General features: G+C 43.6%; 1 protein-coding gene across 13 annotated transcripts in view; it reads left to right on the top strand.

Annotated features, from left to right (window-relative positions):
* MITF (melanocyte inducing transcription factor) overlaps positions 1–12,966 on the top strand; it is a 209,892-nt gene that overhangs the window by 180,485 nt on the left and 16,441 nt on the right. For 8 of the 13 annotated variants that reach the window (XM_081159153.1, XM_081159148.1, XM_081159149.1 and 5 more), the window contains 3 exons: positions 918–1,145; positions 2,121–2,204; positions 5,114–5,209. In XM_081159153.1, the coding sequence (XP_081015279.1) occupies positions 918–1,145; positions 2,121–2,204; positions 5,114–5,209 (408 nt within the window). The remainder of the gene's footprint in view (positions 1–917; positions 1,146–2,120; positions 2,205–5,113; positions 5,210–12,966) is intronic. The other 5 variants (XM_081159158.1, XM_081159157.1, XM_081159159.1 and 2 more) reach the window with 2 other exon arrangements.

The following is a 12,966-nucleotide window of genomic DNA, read 5'->3' as shown; positions in this document are numbered from 1 at the left end:
GGACATGCTGTTTTCCATAAGTACAATTATTGAAATAATTGTAGTTTGATGCTATCTATTGTAAGAAGTAATTCAATTTTATTTTTAAACAAAGTATTAGTAGGACTTTTCCCCTAGTGCATGGCTGTGCTCTTTCCATCAGCTCCTGTGCTTAGCTCATAAGATTAAATTGTTTTATCAAGGAAAGGTGACTCTAGGTTGAGTATCATTGATTTTAAAAAAGCATTTGTAATTCTGTATTAATGTTTATGAGAACTAAGAAAGGAGGAAAAACATCTTGGTGGCTTAATATTATGCTTTTAAAACACATGTAAGTGCTAAAGCTTCCAGAGAAGCTGCTTAACGTGTAGTTGCCTTTTCGGTTGAGTCCACGATCTTAATCACGAAGCGGAATAATTGTGTGTAGATAACGGGAGGAAGGAGTCCGCACAGCCGATTTAGTCATCAGAATGCGTCTATTTTCTATAACTGTTTTACAGGTGTTTCTCGTGGAGTTCGTTTTTTTAAAAACAAAAAGCTGTTCTGTGTGCCAAGGAAAGTGAAACCGGGTTATGCCCCTTCTTCTAGATTACTGTTTTGCTCTTAATAAACCCTTTCAGGTGTGTCGGGGACATTTTTGCCCTACAAACAGTTGTGTATTTTAGACATGAGAAGGAAGGGCCGAGGTTTTAAAAGGATGTACCTCTCATTAGCAGGGAAATAAAACAGGGCAACGGATGAGCCCAAATCCGAAGAGTTAGATTTTGAATGAATTTCAGTCATATTAAATCCCGTGAGCACAGTGCCTGGTGCCCAGCAGGGACTAATCTCTCATCCTCTCAGTGGGCTGGCACGTCTCATGTCTGTGCCTAAAACAAGAGCTGTGCGAACTCACAAATAACAGCACTGTCTTCTCTTCCCTCCGTGGCTATGTTCAGGTGCAGACCCACCTCGAAAACCCCACCAAGTACCACATACAGCAAGCCCAGAGGCAGCAGGTAAAGCAGTACCTTTCTACCACTTTAGCAAATAAACATGCCAACCAAGTCCTGAGCTTGCCATGTCCACACCAGCCTGGCGACCATGTCATGCCACCGGTGCCGGGGAGCAGCGCACCCAACAGCCCCATGGCCATGCTCACACTTAACTCCAACTGTGAAAAAGAGGTAATTCACGTCTCCTCCCCTCTCCTGTTTCTTACACTAAATGACTGTCTTTTGGATATTTTTCCTGCACTTGACTGTGGCCTGTAGTCTGTCCGTGCGGCTAGTTCACTGCCTTGTCCCAGATTATCCAGCAGGGCTGTGCCCCCAGCCTCTCCCCGGCGTCACTGGGTCATTGGGTGGCGGCGCAGGACGGAGACCTGGCCGCTCTCCCTCTCCGGCCTCCGCTCCGCAGCTCAGCGTCCCTCTCTTCAGTGCCTTTCCGTTTACAGAGCAGTGAAAATGCAGAGAGCGGGGAGGGGAGGTGGAAAAGGGAGAGCAAAAATAGACAAGGTGTGGGACAGGCGGGCTAGAAGTTCCGCTGGTTGTGAGTTTTTACTTCTCCCCAAGTGGAAAAAAGTACAGAATGTGTGTGGATGGATTTGGAGAATATAGCACATGAGAACCTGACAGAAAGGCGAGTGTCTAATTGCTGGTAAATTCAGTTTTATCATGAAAGTGCTGCTGCCCATGAAACCTGCTTTTGTAAAGGCTGGTTGGAGACAAGACTCGAACACACCTAACGCTAACCGTGGCATTGGAGTCTGATGCATAAGCCCCCGAGAGGAGAGCTGTGATTTAAGGCCTGCCATTCCCAAATTATGGGGTGATGAGCCTCGTTTTAATAGAGTTTCACTGTGCTCTGAAATGTGCAGGATTTCAGAGCTGACTTTGAAGTTTGCTTGATTTTAATTTCTAAAGGCACCAAGTCTTTTCCCCTCTGCCCAAACCAGCTGTCCTATTTTTCTCTCCCGTGTCTGTCATCTGTCAGGCTGATTTGACGGAAGTTCTGTTTTCATTACTTCATTTCTCACTCTGATTCTACTTTGTTTGAAAGCTTAGTTCATCTTGTGCTGCACGTCAGCCTCGTGTGAACATGTCGTTGAAGAGGCATTTGCAAACCCAAGTCACGGGCTGATTTTGCTTGTGTTTTTGCAGGGATTTTATAAGTTTGAAGAGCAAAACAGGGCGGAGAGTGAATGCCCAACAATGACCACGCAGTCCCGAGCGTCCTGCATGCAGGTACTGGATGGCTCGGCGCCAGACGGAGCTCTGGGGAGTGAGAATCGGAATTGGTGGCTTATCACGCCTTCCTCATGACTTAAGGGCCCCCTCCAATTGATTTTGTTTATTTGTTTTATTTATTTATTATGTCTTATGCCTTTTGTTTCAGTATGAACTCATACTCCATCGTATTCCATTTTGCTTCACTCTCTGGGCACTCACACGTGCGCTTACATTTTGCCAAGACTTTCCTTCTCTCTCTTGGATGTAGTGACAAGACACACACCACATGTCATGTTTGGGACTGTTTGCCTGACCCTAGAAGTAACCACTTTACCTTGTATTCAGTCACTTTGCCTAATTTATACTTTTATTGAACGATTCCACAAACCATGGCCCAAGGATACTAGTTCTGTAGACTACTAACAACTGTTATTGCAAGTGGAAAAGGGAGTAGGGAATATACTATTGTCCAAAAAAAAAGAAATTTTGTATTAAATAAAATTAAACAGGTTTTTGTTTGTTTGTTTTTTCTACAGGAATAGTGAGAGCCTCTTCAGTTCTCATGTTTACTGCTAATCTTCAGGAGTAGACTATATAATAGATAGTCTTTCCCATTTTTCTCACAATGCTGAACACCCCATGGGACACAAGTATTCTATTAACTGTAGTTTGTGAAAACAGTTCTGTTATTTTACTCATTATGATGAGAAGTGCCTTGGAGCCTCTGGGCTTCCAGAGGTCAGGGTCTTTGTACTCTTATCACCTGTTACTCTTCAGCTAGAAAGAGTGAATTTTCTTTTAATTCACTTATTGATTTAGTTTTAAAGATAGAAAGCTATAAACAGACCCATTTTTCTCATAGTATCTCATGATTAAATAATTACTAAGGAAATTAAAATGCATTTTCTCTAAGTTGCTTTAAGTAATTAAATAGTACTTACAATACGTAAATTTTAATAAAATTAAAATGCTGTAATTCATTTAGATACCATCATCAGTGTACGTTACACAAATTCGTAGGGTAGCAATTTTGATAGGCTGTTATTAGTAAAGCCAAGGTATGTGTGTTATCTCTATATTGTTTTATAAAATGGAATCTTATGGAACATACATTCTGAAACTGTTAATTTAATAATATTTCATGGATGTTTTCCCAAGTAATTACAGGTTCTATGACCTTCTACTTAGTGGATATATAAATTATACTACGTTCACTTATTAATATAGTTATATATTTAAAATGTATGTATAGAAGAGAAAGAAAAATAAGCCACAAAATATTTTGCTTTTTTATATTTTCTATTATCCACTTGCATTACTTTTTTTAAAAAATATATCTTTATTGATTTCAGAGAGAGGAAAGGAGAGGGAGAGAGAGAGAGAAACATCAATGATGAGAGAGTCATTGATTGAGCCCGCAACCCGGGCATGTTCCCTGACCAGGAATCGAACCCCAATCGCCTGGATCCTAGGTTGACGCTCAACCGCTGAGCCACGCCTGGCCGGGCTTGCATTACTTTTTTCATAAAAGAAAATTATTTTAAAAATTTTATCACACCAGGTCCTCTAATTTTTATAGTGAAAATAAAAATAAAAAATTTACAAAGAAAGGTTGTGAGTCCCTTGGCCCATTTTCCTGTTAACCAGCTAAATTAGAAACTTCTCTCTTAAAAACAAACAAAACAAAACTGGCATACCTAGCGATGGAACTTAATAAACAGTATGCTGGCAATTATTCAATACTGACCCCCAATTACTCTTCTCAGGGGTCATGGAATAACACTTATTTTTTGAATGTTTACTATATTCCTGGCACTGTGAGCACTTTATATGGTTTATCCTGAAATCTTGCAAGAATCCAGTAAGGCAGTGAGTATCATTAACCCATTTTACAGATCAGCCCGCTGAAGCAGTAAAAACTCGGGGCTTTGCCTCCAGGGCAGGAAGTGGGAGAATGAAGGTTCCACTAAGTCCCGTGACATTGTAGCCTGTCCTCTCTATTTGGAAGCAGCAAAAAAAAGAAGACTCAAAGGAGCATGCCCCGACTTCTGAGATTCCGTCCTGGGCTTACAAAGCCCTCTTAAGATCCTAGTGTGTGAGGCATGCTCGCGCACACGCAGACACACACACACAGCCAGCTCAAACACATATGGGTTTATGAAGAAATGTTTTCTCAGACTTGCCTTTGCAGCGCTGCAGTGCGCCTGCAGGCACCTTTGTTTACGTTCGTAGCTGATGTTCTGGTGCGCTAGGAATGGGATTCCCTAGTGGGACTGTCAGCCTGGGCGTAAGGATAGCCTCGTCCTGCTGAAGTCCTGGGGGAGCACCGGGCGCACTGGCCGCTGTACAAGGAGAAACACTGTACAAGCCACTGTAGGCTCGGCGCAGGCCTCGCCACTGTCTCCCACTGCAGGGAGGTCCTGGGAAGGGTGTGGGGTATAGTCTTTGGGGGAAAAGGCAATGGCAGCGACGCTTCAAGGGGAGGCTTCCTGCTTCAGCGTGCCTGTTGAGGGCAGCTGTTTACCAAAGCAGTTGAGAGCGTGGGTTCCACTTGGGACTCTCAACCTTGGATGTGTGGCTTTGGGACAACTGCTTCTCATTCATCCCACTTGGAAAACAGATATGATAATAGCACCTACCTCGTTTGGGTTACTGTCGAAGGTAAATCTTGGCCAGTGAAAAGCCCTGAGCACAGGGCCTGGCACCTGCCAGTCACTCACCTGGGGCTGGTGCAGATGCCATCCTTGTCACCTGGGAGTGTGCATGGGCTTCAGTAATGTCCACATTTTGGGAGAAAGACAGTTCTTAGAATCTAGCTCAAGAGCAGTATTGCTTTGGGTAAGAAAAGACCTTGGATCTCATTTTGGGTTGCTTTGCATAGTTTTTGCTCATCTCTCTCTCTTCCATTGACCTTTTTCCTGCAGATGGATGATGTTATCGATGACATCATTAGCCTAGAATCAAGTTATAACGAAGAAATCCTGAGCTTGATGGATCCTGCCTTGCAAATGGCAAATACGGTATTGATGACTTTTTTTAAAGAAAATTTTGAGCTATTTTCTGTGTTCTCTCCCTTTCTCTGAACTTTTAGTTTATCTTTGCAAGTGATTCATCAAGAAGTTTATTAACCATAAAACAGAGAAATATCTCAGGATCACAAATAAGTGACTTGGACATCAACAGTTAAGGATTTCTCCTGAGTTTACAAAGCTCCACATTTCCTGGAGTCCAACTCCACTTTCCGTAGGACATAGGCCTTCCAGTCTCCCTGACGTCCCTGTCCAGCTCAGTGCACCACTGCCAAGGGCACCCCTGTGCAGGGCTATGCCCAGCAGTGATCTGGTCGCCAGAAGAAGAATGCAGCCTTTAAGGCCGTATCTTACTATTCACAAGGAACAGTCAGCTACCCATCAGCAGCGAAATGTATCCCAATTTTAGTAAAGACAGTGAGACCATTTGCTTTTATATGTTACTTCTCTCTATAATTTGGAGCCTGGCCTGTATTGTTCATTGTATTTCACTCCTTACATTTGTGTCTTATGTTACTGGTTTTCCAGTCTCATTGCAGATTTTTTTAGTCCTTGCAGTCGTTCTATAAGTTTTGTGAGTCAAGTCAGGGTGGTATCATTGCCGCTGTCTTAGATTGGAAAGGTCAGCTAGTCTTGCACAAGATTACCTGGCATAGGCATGTCAGACTATGGCTCCTCGGTAGGCCTTTGTACACCCAGCCAATCCTGTCTGTTTTCTGTGAGAGCAATGCCATGAGTTATCGCCTTCCTTAATCACTGGTGTGTAAAAGATGGACTTCCACAGGGTGACGGGAAGTCATTGGCTAATGGGTATAGAGTTTCAGATTTGCAAGATGAAAAAGTTCTGGAGATCTGTTTCACAGCAATGCACATACACTTAACACTACTGAACTATACACTTAAAAATGATTAAGACAGTATATTTTTTTACTACAGTAAAAAAATGTTTAAAGACTAAATTCCTAGAATAAGTTTTCTTGGCCAGGGAACATGATAACCCTTAATAATTTACACCTAAATTGTTAGTAAGCTAAATTTTTATAGTTAGTACTTTCTTTCAAGTTTGCTTACCTGAAGTCTGGAGGGGTGAGGACACCCCTTGAAACCTCAGGCTTCTTCTAGGATCTATAGTTTTTATCAACCCCCTACCCACTTAAATTCACCCCCTGATTTTGAAATAACTAAATGTTCTGCCATCCTGACAAATGTTTCTATACCAAACTCTCCCCATCCTCTGTGAGCCCTCGGTTGGCTTCGTGTTCCCCTTCCATTTCCAACTTTGTGCCCCTGTGTGCAGGCAACACTTGTCAGCAGTCAAAATCCCAGGTGAGCATGAGCAAAGCTCACATGGGGGAGCTTGCCCTCGAGAATTCATAGATAGACCAAAAGACGTGGGTATATTTCCAGCATTTTCAACGCCCAGCAGTGTTAATTAGCCATGGCCCAGTCGTCCCAGAAGAACTGTTCTAGTGAGGGTGGCCCCTTTGCCAGTGGTATCGAGTGGATGCCTGGGCCCATTCAGGAGGACTGTAGAGTTTATATAATTTTAAAAAATCATTGCTTTTGTTTTTCTCCAAGGGTGAGGACCTTTGAAGTCATCTGAGCTACCCTAGTACTCGTTGCATTGGCCTCCTCTTGCATATCCTCTGTGTCCCCACCAGGAAATCAGTCATCCAGCTTCTTAAAGCCTCGGGTGAAGGGGATGCACTAACTCACCGGAGAAGCAGTAAAGCACAGTGGTTAGGAGCTGGAGATTCGTGGTCAGACCTGGGTTCTGATCCTAAGTCTGCCATTTACGGTGTGACTTTCATGTTACTTAGCTTCCTGGAGTCCTGCATTTCCCCATCTGACAGTTGTACCTCCCTCACATGGTCATCCCATAAAGTATGTATAGCATTTAGCATTGACGTAAGTTGTACTCAGCAGTATCTAATTTTTAAGTGTAACTTATTATCATATAAATAATTGTGATAGTATTTTATTCAGGTTGTATTTATTGAGCAGCTGTGCTGTGTCCAGCTGTATGTTAGAATAACATCATAATTATTCAGCGGTCCTCGCAGTCTCTCTGGGAATTCCAGACGTGGGCCATAGTTTACCTCATGGAGAACTTGCCCTGTGACGACACCTCTGAAGACAGTCGTCATGACCACAGTTGCTCCTCTCCTTTAGACGAAATCCGTGTCTCCTCAGTCCATCTGCATTAGAGTAGACATGGTGTTCCCTCACGGCCTGAGTGCTCCTGAAGTAAAGTTAAGATTGACGTAGCATTTACTAAATGCCAAATAACCAACCAGCCCCGGGGGAGGCGCGGGGGCTGCTCCCTCTGAGAATGGGGCTCGCCCGCTGGACGGGGCGCCCACGCAGACCTTGAAATGAGAAGGATAAGGTAGGAGCAGGGGGGCCAGCTCAGCAGAGGTCCCAGATGGGCAATGCCCTGGGCAAAGCTGAATAATTCCCAGCCAGGAGAGGAATAGTCGCCACCCAAAGCCACTACTTTGTCCCGGTGTTCATTTCTCTTCTATATTCCCACCTGAAAAAGGCCAAATCTGGCCCCAGTGGAGCCCTCCCACAAGAAAGCTATTTCAGCATTTTGCTATTAGGGCTAAGACAGTAGATCCTAGAGTCTAGGAACACAGACTCTGAGCCACACCTCTGAACTCAACACATACTCCTGAGCGAGTCATTTGTCCTCTTGGCCTCACTTTTCTAGTCTGGAAAGTGGGAATAGTAACAGCATCTAAACAGTAGAATCCCTGGGAGAATTACAACAGTTCATGTGCAGAAAGGCACGTAGAACAGTTCTGGCCCCGGTATGCTCTCACTAAGTGTTAGTTAAGCTCTTATTCCTGATAAATTTAGGTTTGGGTTTTCAAAATTAAATAACAAAGCTACTACAACTTACTAATATTTTAATTTTTTCCACAGTAAAGTTTAAAGAGTGTTTTTCATGTTACGCATTTTCCCCTTTTATTTGATCCTTTGAAATCTTTGTTTCAAGTTATCTTTTTAAAAAAAATGGAAGGAACACTTAGAGAGGAAACTGTCCTTAGGGAATTGGGGTCTAGAAATAACTCTTCTGAGAGCACAAGGGCCTCTTGTAGCATCAGAAACAAAGAATAAAAGTCCCAATTTGCTTGTGCTAACAGGGCCCAATTGATACTCAGAGAAGGGACCATCCAGAGGGAAAATATTTTACAATGATCATTTACTTGGAAAAGTAATCATTTTTGGTGGATCAGAATATTGGACAACTCGATCCAGACCAAGTTTGGGTCACACCCCACTGAGTCCATCTTCTCCTGTTTGACCATGGCTTTCATCTGTCCATGGTCTTCTGGAAGCTAGGTCTTGTCCACTGGGGTCATGTGCTGGATAAAAACCCAGCAAGGACACAGCTTCCTGTCAACAGAAGATGCATCTTCTTTCTTAGCTTTAAAGGTGCTATTTTGACCTAATTTTGATGTTAACAGTATTTATGAGGGAATTTTTCTAATCCAGAAGAGGAACCACAGAATCCTTTCTTAAATATGCATGGCTAGGAGACTAATTTTTAATTAGAAAGCCATACTATTTTAATCAGCCTTCCTGTTGATGGTCTCAATGAATTACAGCCATTAATACAAAGTACATACACCACCATTTAGGGCAGGATCTCTTGGCCTTGGCACTGTTGACATTTGAGATGGATAATTCTGTGCTGAGGGCCTGTCCTGTGCACTGTACAATGTTTAGCAGCGACACTGACACATGTCCCCTGGAGGGAGAAACACTGATTCAGGATATGAGTGAGTACCAGCCCTGCAGACCTGAGTCCTGTGTTGAGATGTGCACTATGTTTAGTTGTGCACTGTGTTTAGGTGATGTGCACTGTGTTTAGGTGATGTGCACTGTGTTTAGTTGTGCACTGTGTTTAGATGATGTGCACTGTGTTTAGATGATGTGCAATGTGTTTAGTTGTGCACTGTGTTTAGATGATGTGCACTGTGTTTAGATGATGTGCACTGTGTTTAGTTGTGCACTGTGTTTAGATGATGTGCACTGTGTTTAGTTGTGCACTGTGTTTAGATGATGTGCACTGTGTTTAGTTGTGCACTGTGTTTAGATGATGTGCACTGTGTTTAGATGGTGTGCACTGTGTTTAGATGATGTGCACTGTGTTAGATGATGTGCTCTGTGTTTAGATGATGTGCACTGTGTTTAGATGATGTGCACTGTGTTTAGATGATGTGCACTGTGTTTAGTTGTGCACTGTGTTTAGATGGTGTGCACTGTGTTTAGATGATGTGCACTGTGTTTAGATGATGTGCACTGTGTTTAGATGATGTGCACTGTGTTTAGTTGTGCACTGTGTTTAGATGATGTGCACTGTGTTTAGTTGTGCACTGTGTTTAGATGGTGTGCACTGTGTTTAGATGATGTGCACTGTGTTTAGATGATGTGCACTGTGTTTAGATGGTGTGCACTGTGTTTAGATGATGTGCACTGTGTTAGATGATGTGCACTGTGTTTAGTTGTGCACTGTGTTTAGATGATGTGCACTGTGTTTAGATGGTGTGCACTGTGTTTAGATGGTGTGCACTGTGTTTAGATGGTGTGCACTGTGTTTAGATGGTGTGCACTGTGTTTAGATGATGTGCACTGTGTTTAGTTGTGCACTGTGTTTAGATGGTGTGCACTGTGTTTAGATGATGTGCACTGTGTTTAGTTGTGCACTGTGTTTAGATGGTGTGCACTGTGTTTAGATGGTGTGCACTGTGTTTAGATGATGTGCACTGTGTTTAGATGATGTGCACTGAGTTAGATGATGTGCTCTGTGTTTAGATGATGTGCACTGTGTTTAGTTGTGCACTGTGTTTAGATGGTGTGCACTGTGTTTAGATGATGTGCACTGTGTTTAGTTGTGCACTGTGTTTAGATGGTGTGCACTGTGTTTAGATGGTGTGCACTGTGTTTAGATGATGTGCTCTGTGTTTAGATGATGTGCACTGTGTTTAGATGATGTGCACTGTGTTTAGATGATGTGCACTGTGTTTAGTTGTGCACTGCAGTCTTGCAAAGTCTGTGTAATGGTTGGTGGATTGTTGGTGATTAACTAGGCGAGCGTTTTGTGGATCAAAGTGGAAATTATCTTGGCTGTCTAAACTAGCCTGGGAATACAGTACCTTCTGGAAAATTACAGTATTACTAAACAGCAGCTTTCTGATCGCTTCAATAGGAGGCACTGTTTCACCTACTTTATCTCATTTAATTCTTAGAAAAGCTGTGAGCTGAGCTGTGTCACTGCTGTTTTTCAAAGGGAACAACGCACCTGAGGTTTGTGTCACCCAGCCGTCAGGGACAGACACAGGTGTGACACTGGATCTCTGACTCCTAAGCCCAGGCTGTAAAAACGCCACATTATTAATTTGTAAATTTCACCATATACTTGGCTAGTGAGAAACTGGGTTTTGAATTGTTCGGGTCCAGTTGGAAATTATTGAAAACTGCAGTTACTAATTAACATCAGCCAGTTGAGACTGCCCTACCCCAATACTGCTCTGAATGCGGGGCATGAGCCTCCTACCAGAAACCTCCATTCTGACAACTAGAACCATGGCTTTTCTCCCTGTAAAATCAGTAAGATAACATACACAAGAGCCTGTCTGGTCTGTGCCTGGCCCAGAGTAGCCCCATAAGATCCAGCTTTCCCCAGAAAACATTCTGATAAGCTTTATGCTGCTGGCTCCTAATCGAAAGTACTGGAAAAGCAGCTGAAGGGGACATTTAGAGAACAGATGAAGGGCTGTGAGCTGCTTTTTTGACTGGAAGTAATGATGTCTGACCTCGATGGGTAAGATGAGGCCTCTGGCTGTAGAGATTGGAGGTCCTCTCCCTTCTGGGTGAGCGCTGTCAGTTTGTGCCGTCACAGCCTCCTGGCCCCTTCTCACTGGGTCTTCCCCAGTCCACCCTCTGTCTCCCCCACGTACCTGTCTGTCCATTTGTCTTTCCGCTTCTTGTCCTCTCTTCCTATGTGTGGCTCTCTTGTCCTGTTTTCTACCCCACACCTCTGGTGTCTGTCTCTTCTTGTCCCCAGTTTTTGATTCTTTCACCCTTTGTCTGTCTCTGTGATTCTGCATTTAAGTGTGCGCTCACGGGTCACCTTCCTTTAGAAAATGGTTGGAATGTATGTCCTTGTCATGGAGCAGCTGAGAGTTAGATGTTTCTCCAGTGAGATGCACTAGGGACAGGATTTTTAAAGCCAGCCTGTTTCCTCTAACAAATCATAACAGTTCCATGTTTTGCTTACACATTACATTTGAAAACAATGCATGTAACTTATATTTCTAGAGCTGTGGGACTGATCTTTAGCTTGATCTGTTGCATTTTGGAGTCACATTCTTGCTTTATTAGAACCCCGTGTTCTCCCCAAGTCCGAAACTTCAGGAAGCAAGGGGACAAGTCTGTAATCTAGACGGTCGTGCAATGTCATAGCAGCTTTGTGACTTCGACTCTGACTCTCCAGTATTGAGATATTTGAGCACCTTTCATTCCACTCTGTTAAGCTGGACAAGAATAAAACTGAGCACACACAAGGCGAGGTTGGCCCTACGAAGGTGACCTATTTCAAATAAAGCAACTTTGTGAAGTGACAGCTAATCATCAGAGTCACCTTTCTATCAGTTTCTTAGCTAGAGGGCCTAGAATGTGGCCCAGGGGCCTCTTAAATGGTCACATTGTTTATATGCATCTGTGTGGTGGGATACAGGCATTACATTTTCTGTATGTTTAATATAATATTAGTCCTGCCTTCAGAAAGGAGCAGCAGGTAGCAGAAAAGAGGGAGCTGTGCTCTGCTGGTGGGTGTGTCCCCCATGACCCCACCCAGTCATAGCAGAGCTCGGGCCACGTTAGCCCGTCGGAGAGCATCTTACCCTGTGCTCAAAGTTTAGTTCACAGAGTATTTATTTAGAAGCCATAGAAGGCATAGATGGCTGATGGCTGCCCATGAGGGAGGCGCATTTGACTGTATTTTGTGCGAGATCTTCATCTGTATGTCAGGGGCTGTGGGAGAGGATGGGAAAACATGCAGCACAGTCCCACTCGCTGCCTCTCGGCCACTGAGCCTTCCAGTCCCGTCTAAGGCCGTCTGAATTACAGCTCAGGTGTGATGTCGAGGAGGGGCGGGGCCACAGGATGTGAAGTCCTACCGGTGACGGTGACAGTGGTTACAGGAATGAATGGGTCAAACAGGCAGTTTCTGTGGAGAAGCGGTCAGCTCACTGACTACCCCTGTGCTTAACGCTTAGAGTTTTAGTTCAGGGCGTGGAAAGCGAAACAGAAATGGGCCCATCAGGGCCTACCATGAACTAGACACAGGAAAATGCATATGCAGCCAAGGAAGTCAATGTGGGAGAAAATAATTTTACTACTTTAGAATATTCAATTCAGAGCTAGAGAAAACTGCTTTTAAGCTATCTTGAGAAAGCGAAACACTTCCTTTCTTTTAAGTATGAATTTTTATTCTTTTATTAAAGGCAGTGAGCTCCCTCTGGTGGCTCTGTGGAAGATTTCAGTTTCAAGGAAAATAGCTTTTCATTGGCAATAGGAAACCATCTTTTACAGTAAGAAAATATGTTGCGCTGCTTTTCCTCCTAAAAGAAAGAGTGACTGGAAGAAGGGGGGAGAAAGGGAGGGAGGAAGTTGCTCCGATGGAAACCCGATTGGTGATCAGGTCATGCTGTTTTGCAGCAGTGGCAGCATTTGCA

Source organism: Miniopterus schreibersii (assembly GCF_964146895.1).
Source record: "Miniopterus schreibersii genome assembly, chromosome: 15".
In the NCBI taxonomy this organism is placed as follows: Eukaryota; Metazoa; Chordata; class Mammalia; order Chiroptera; family Miniopteridae; genus Miniopterus; species Miniopterus schreibersii.
Note: the sequence above shows the minus strand (reverse complement) of the source record. Positions and strands in the feature narration are given on the sequence as shown.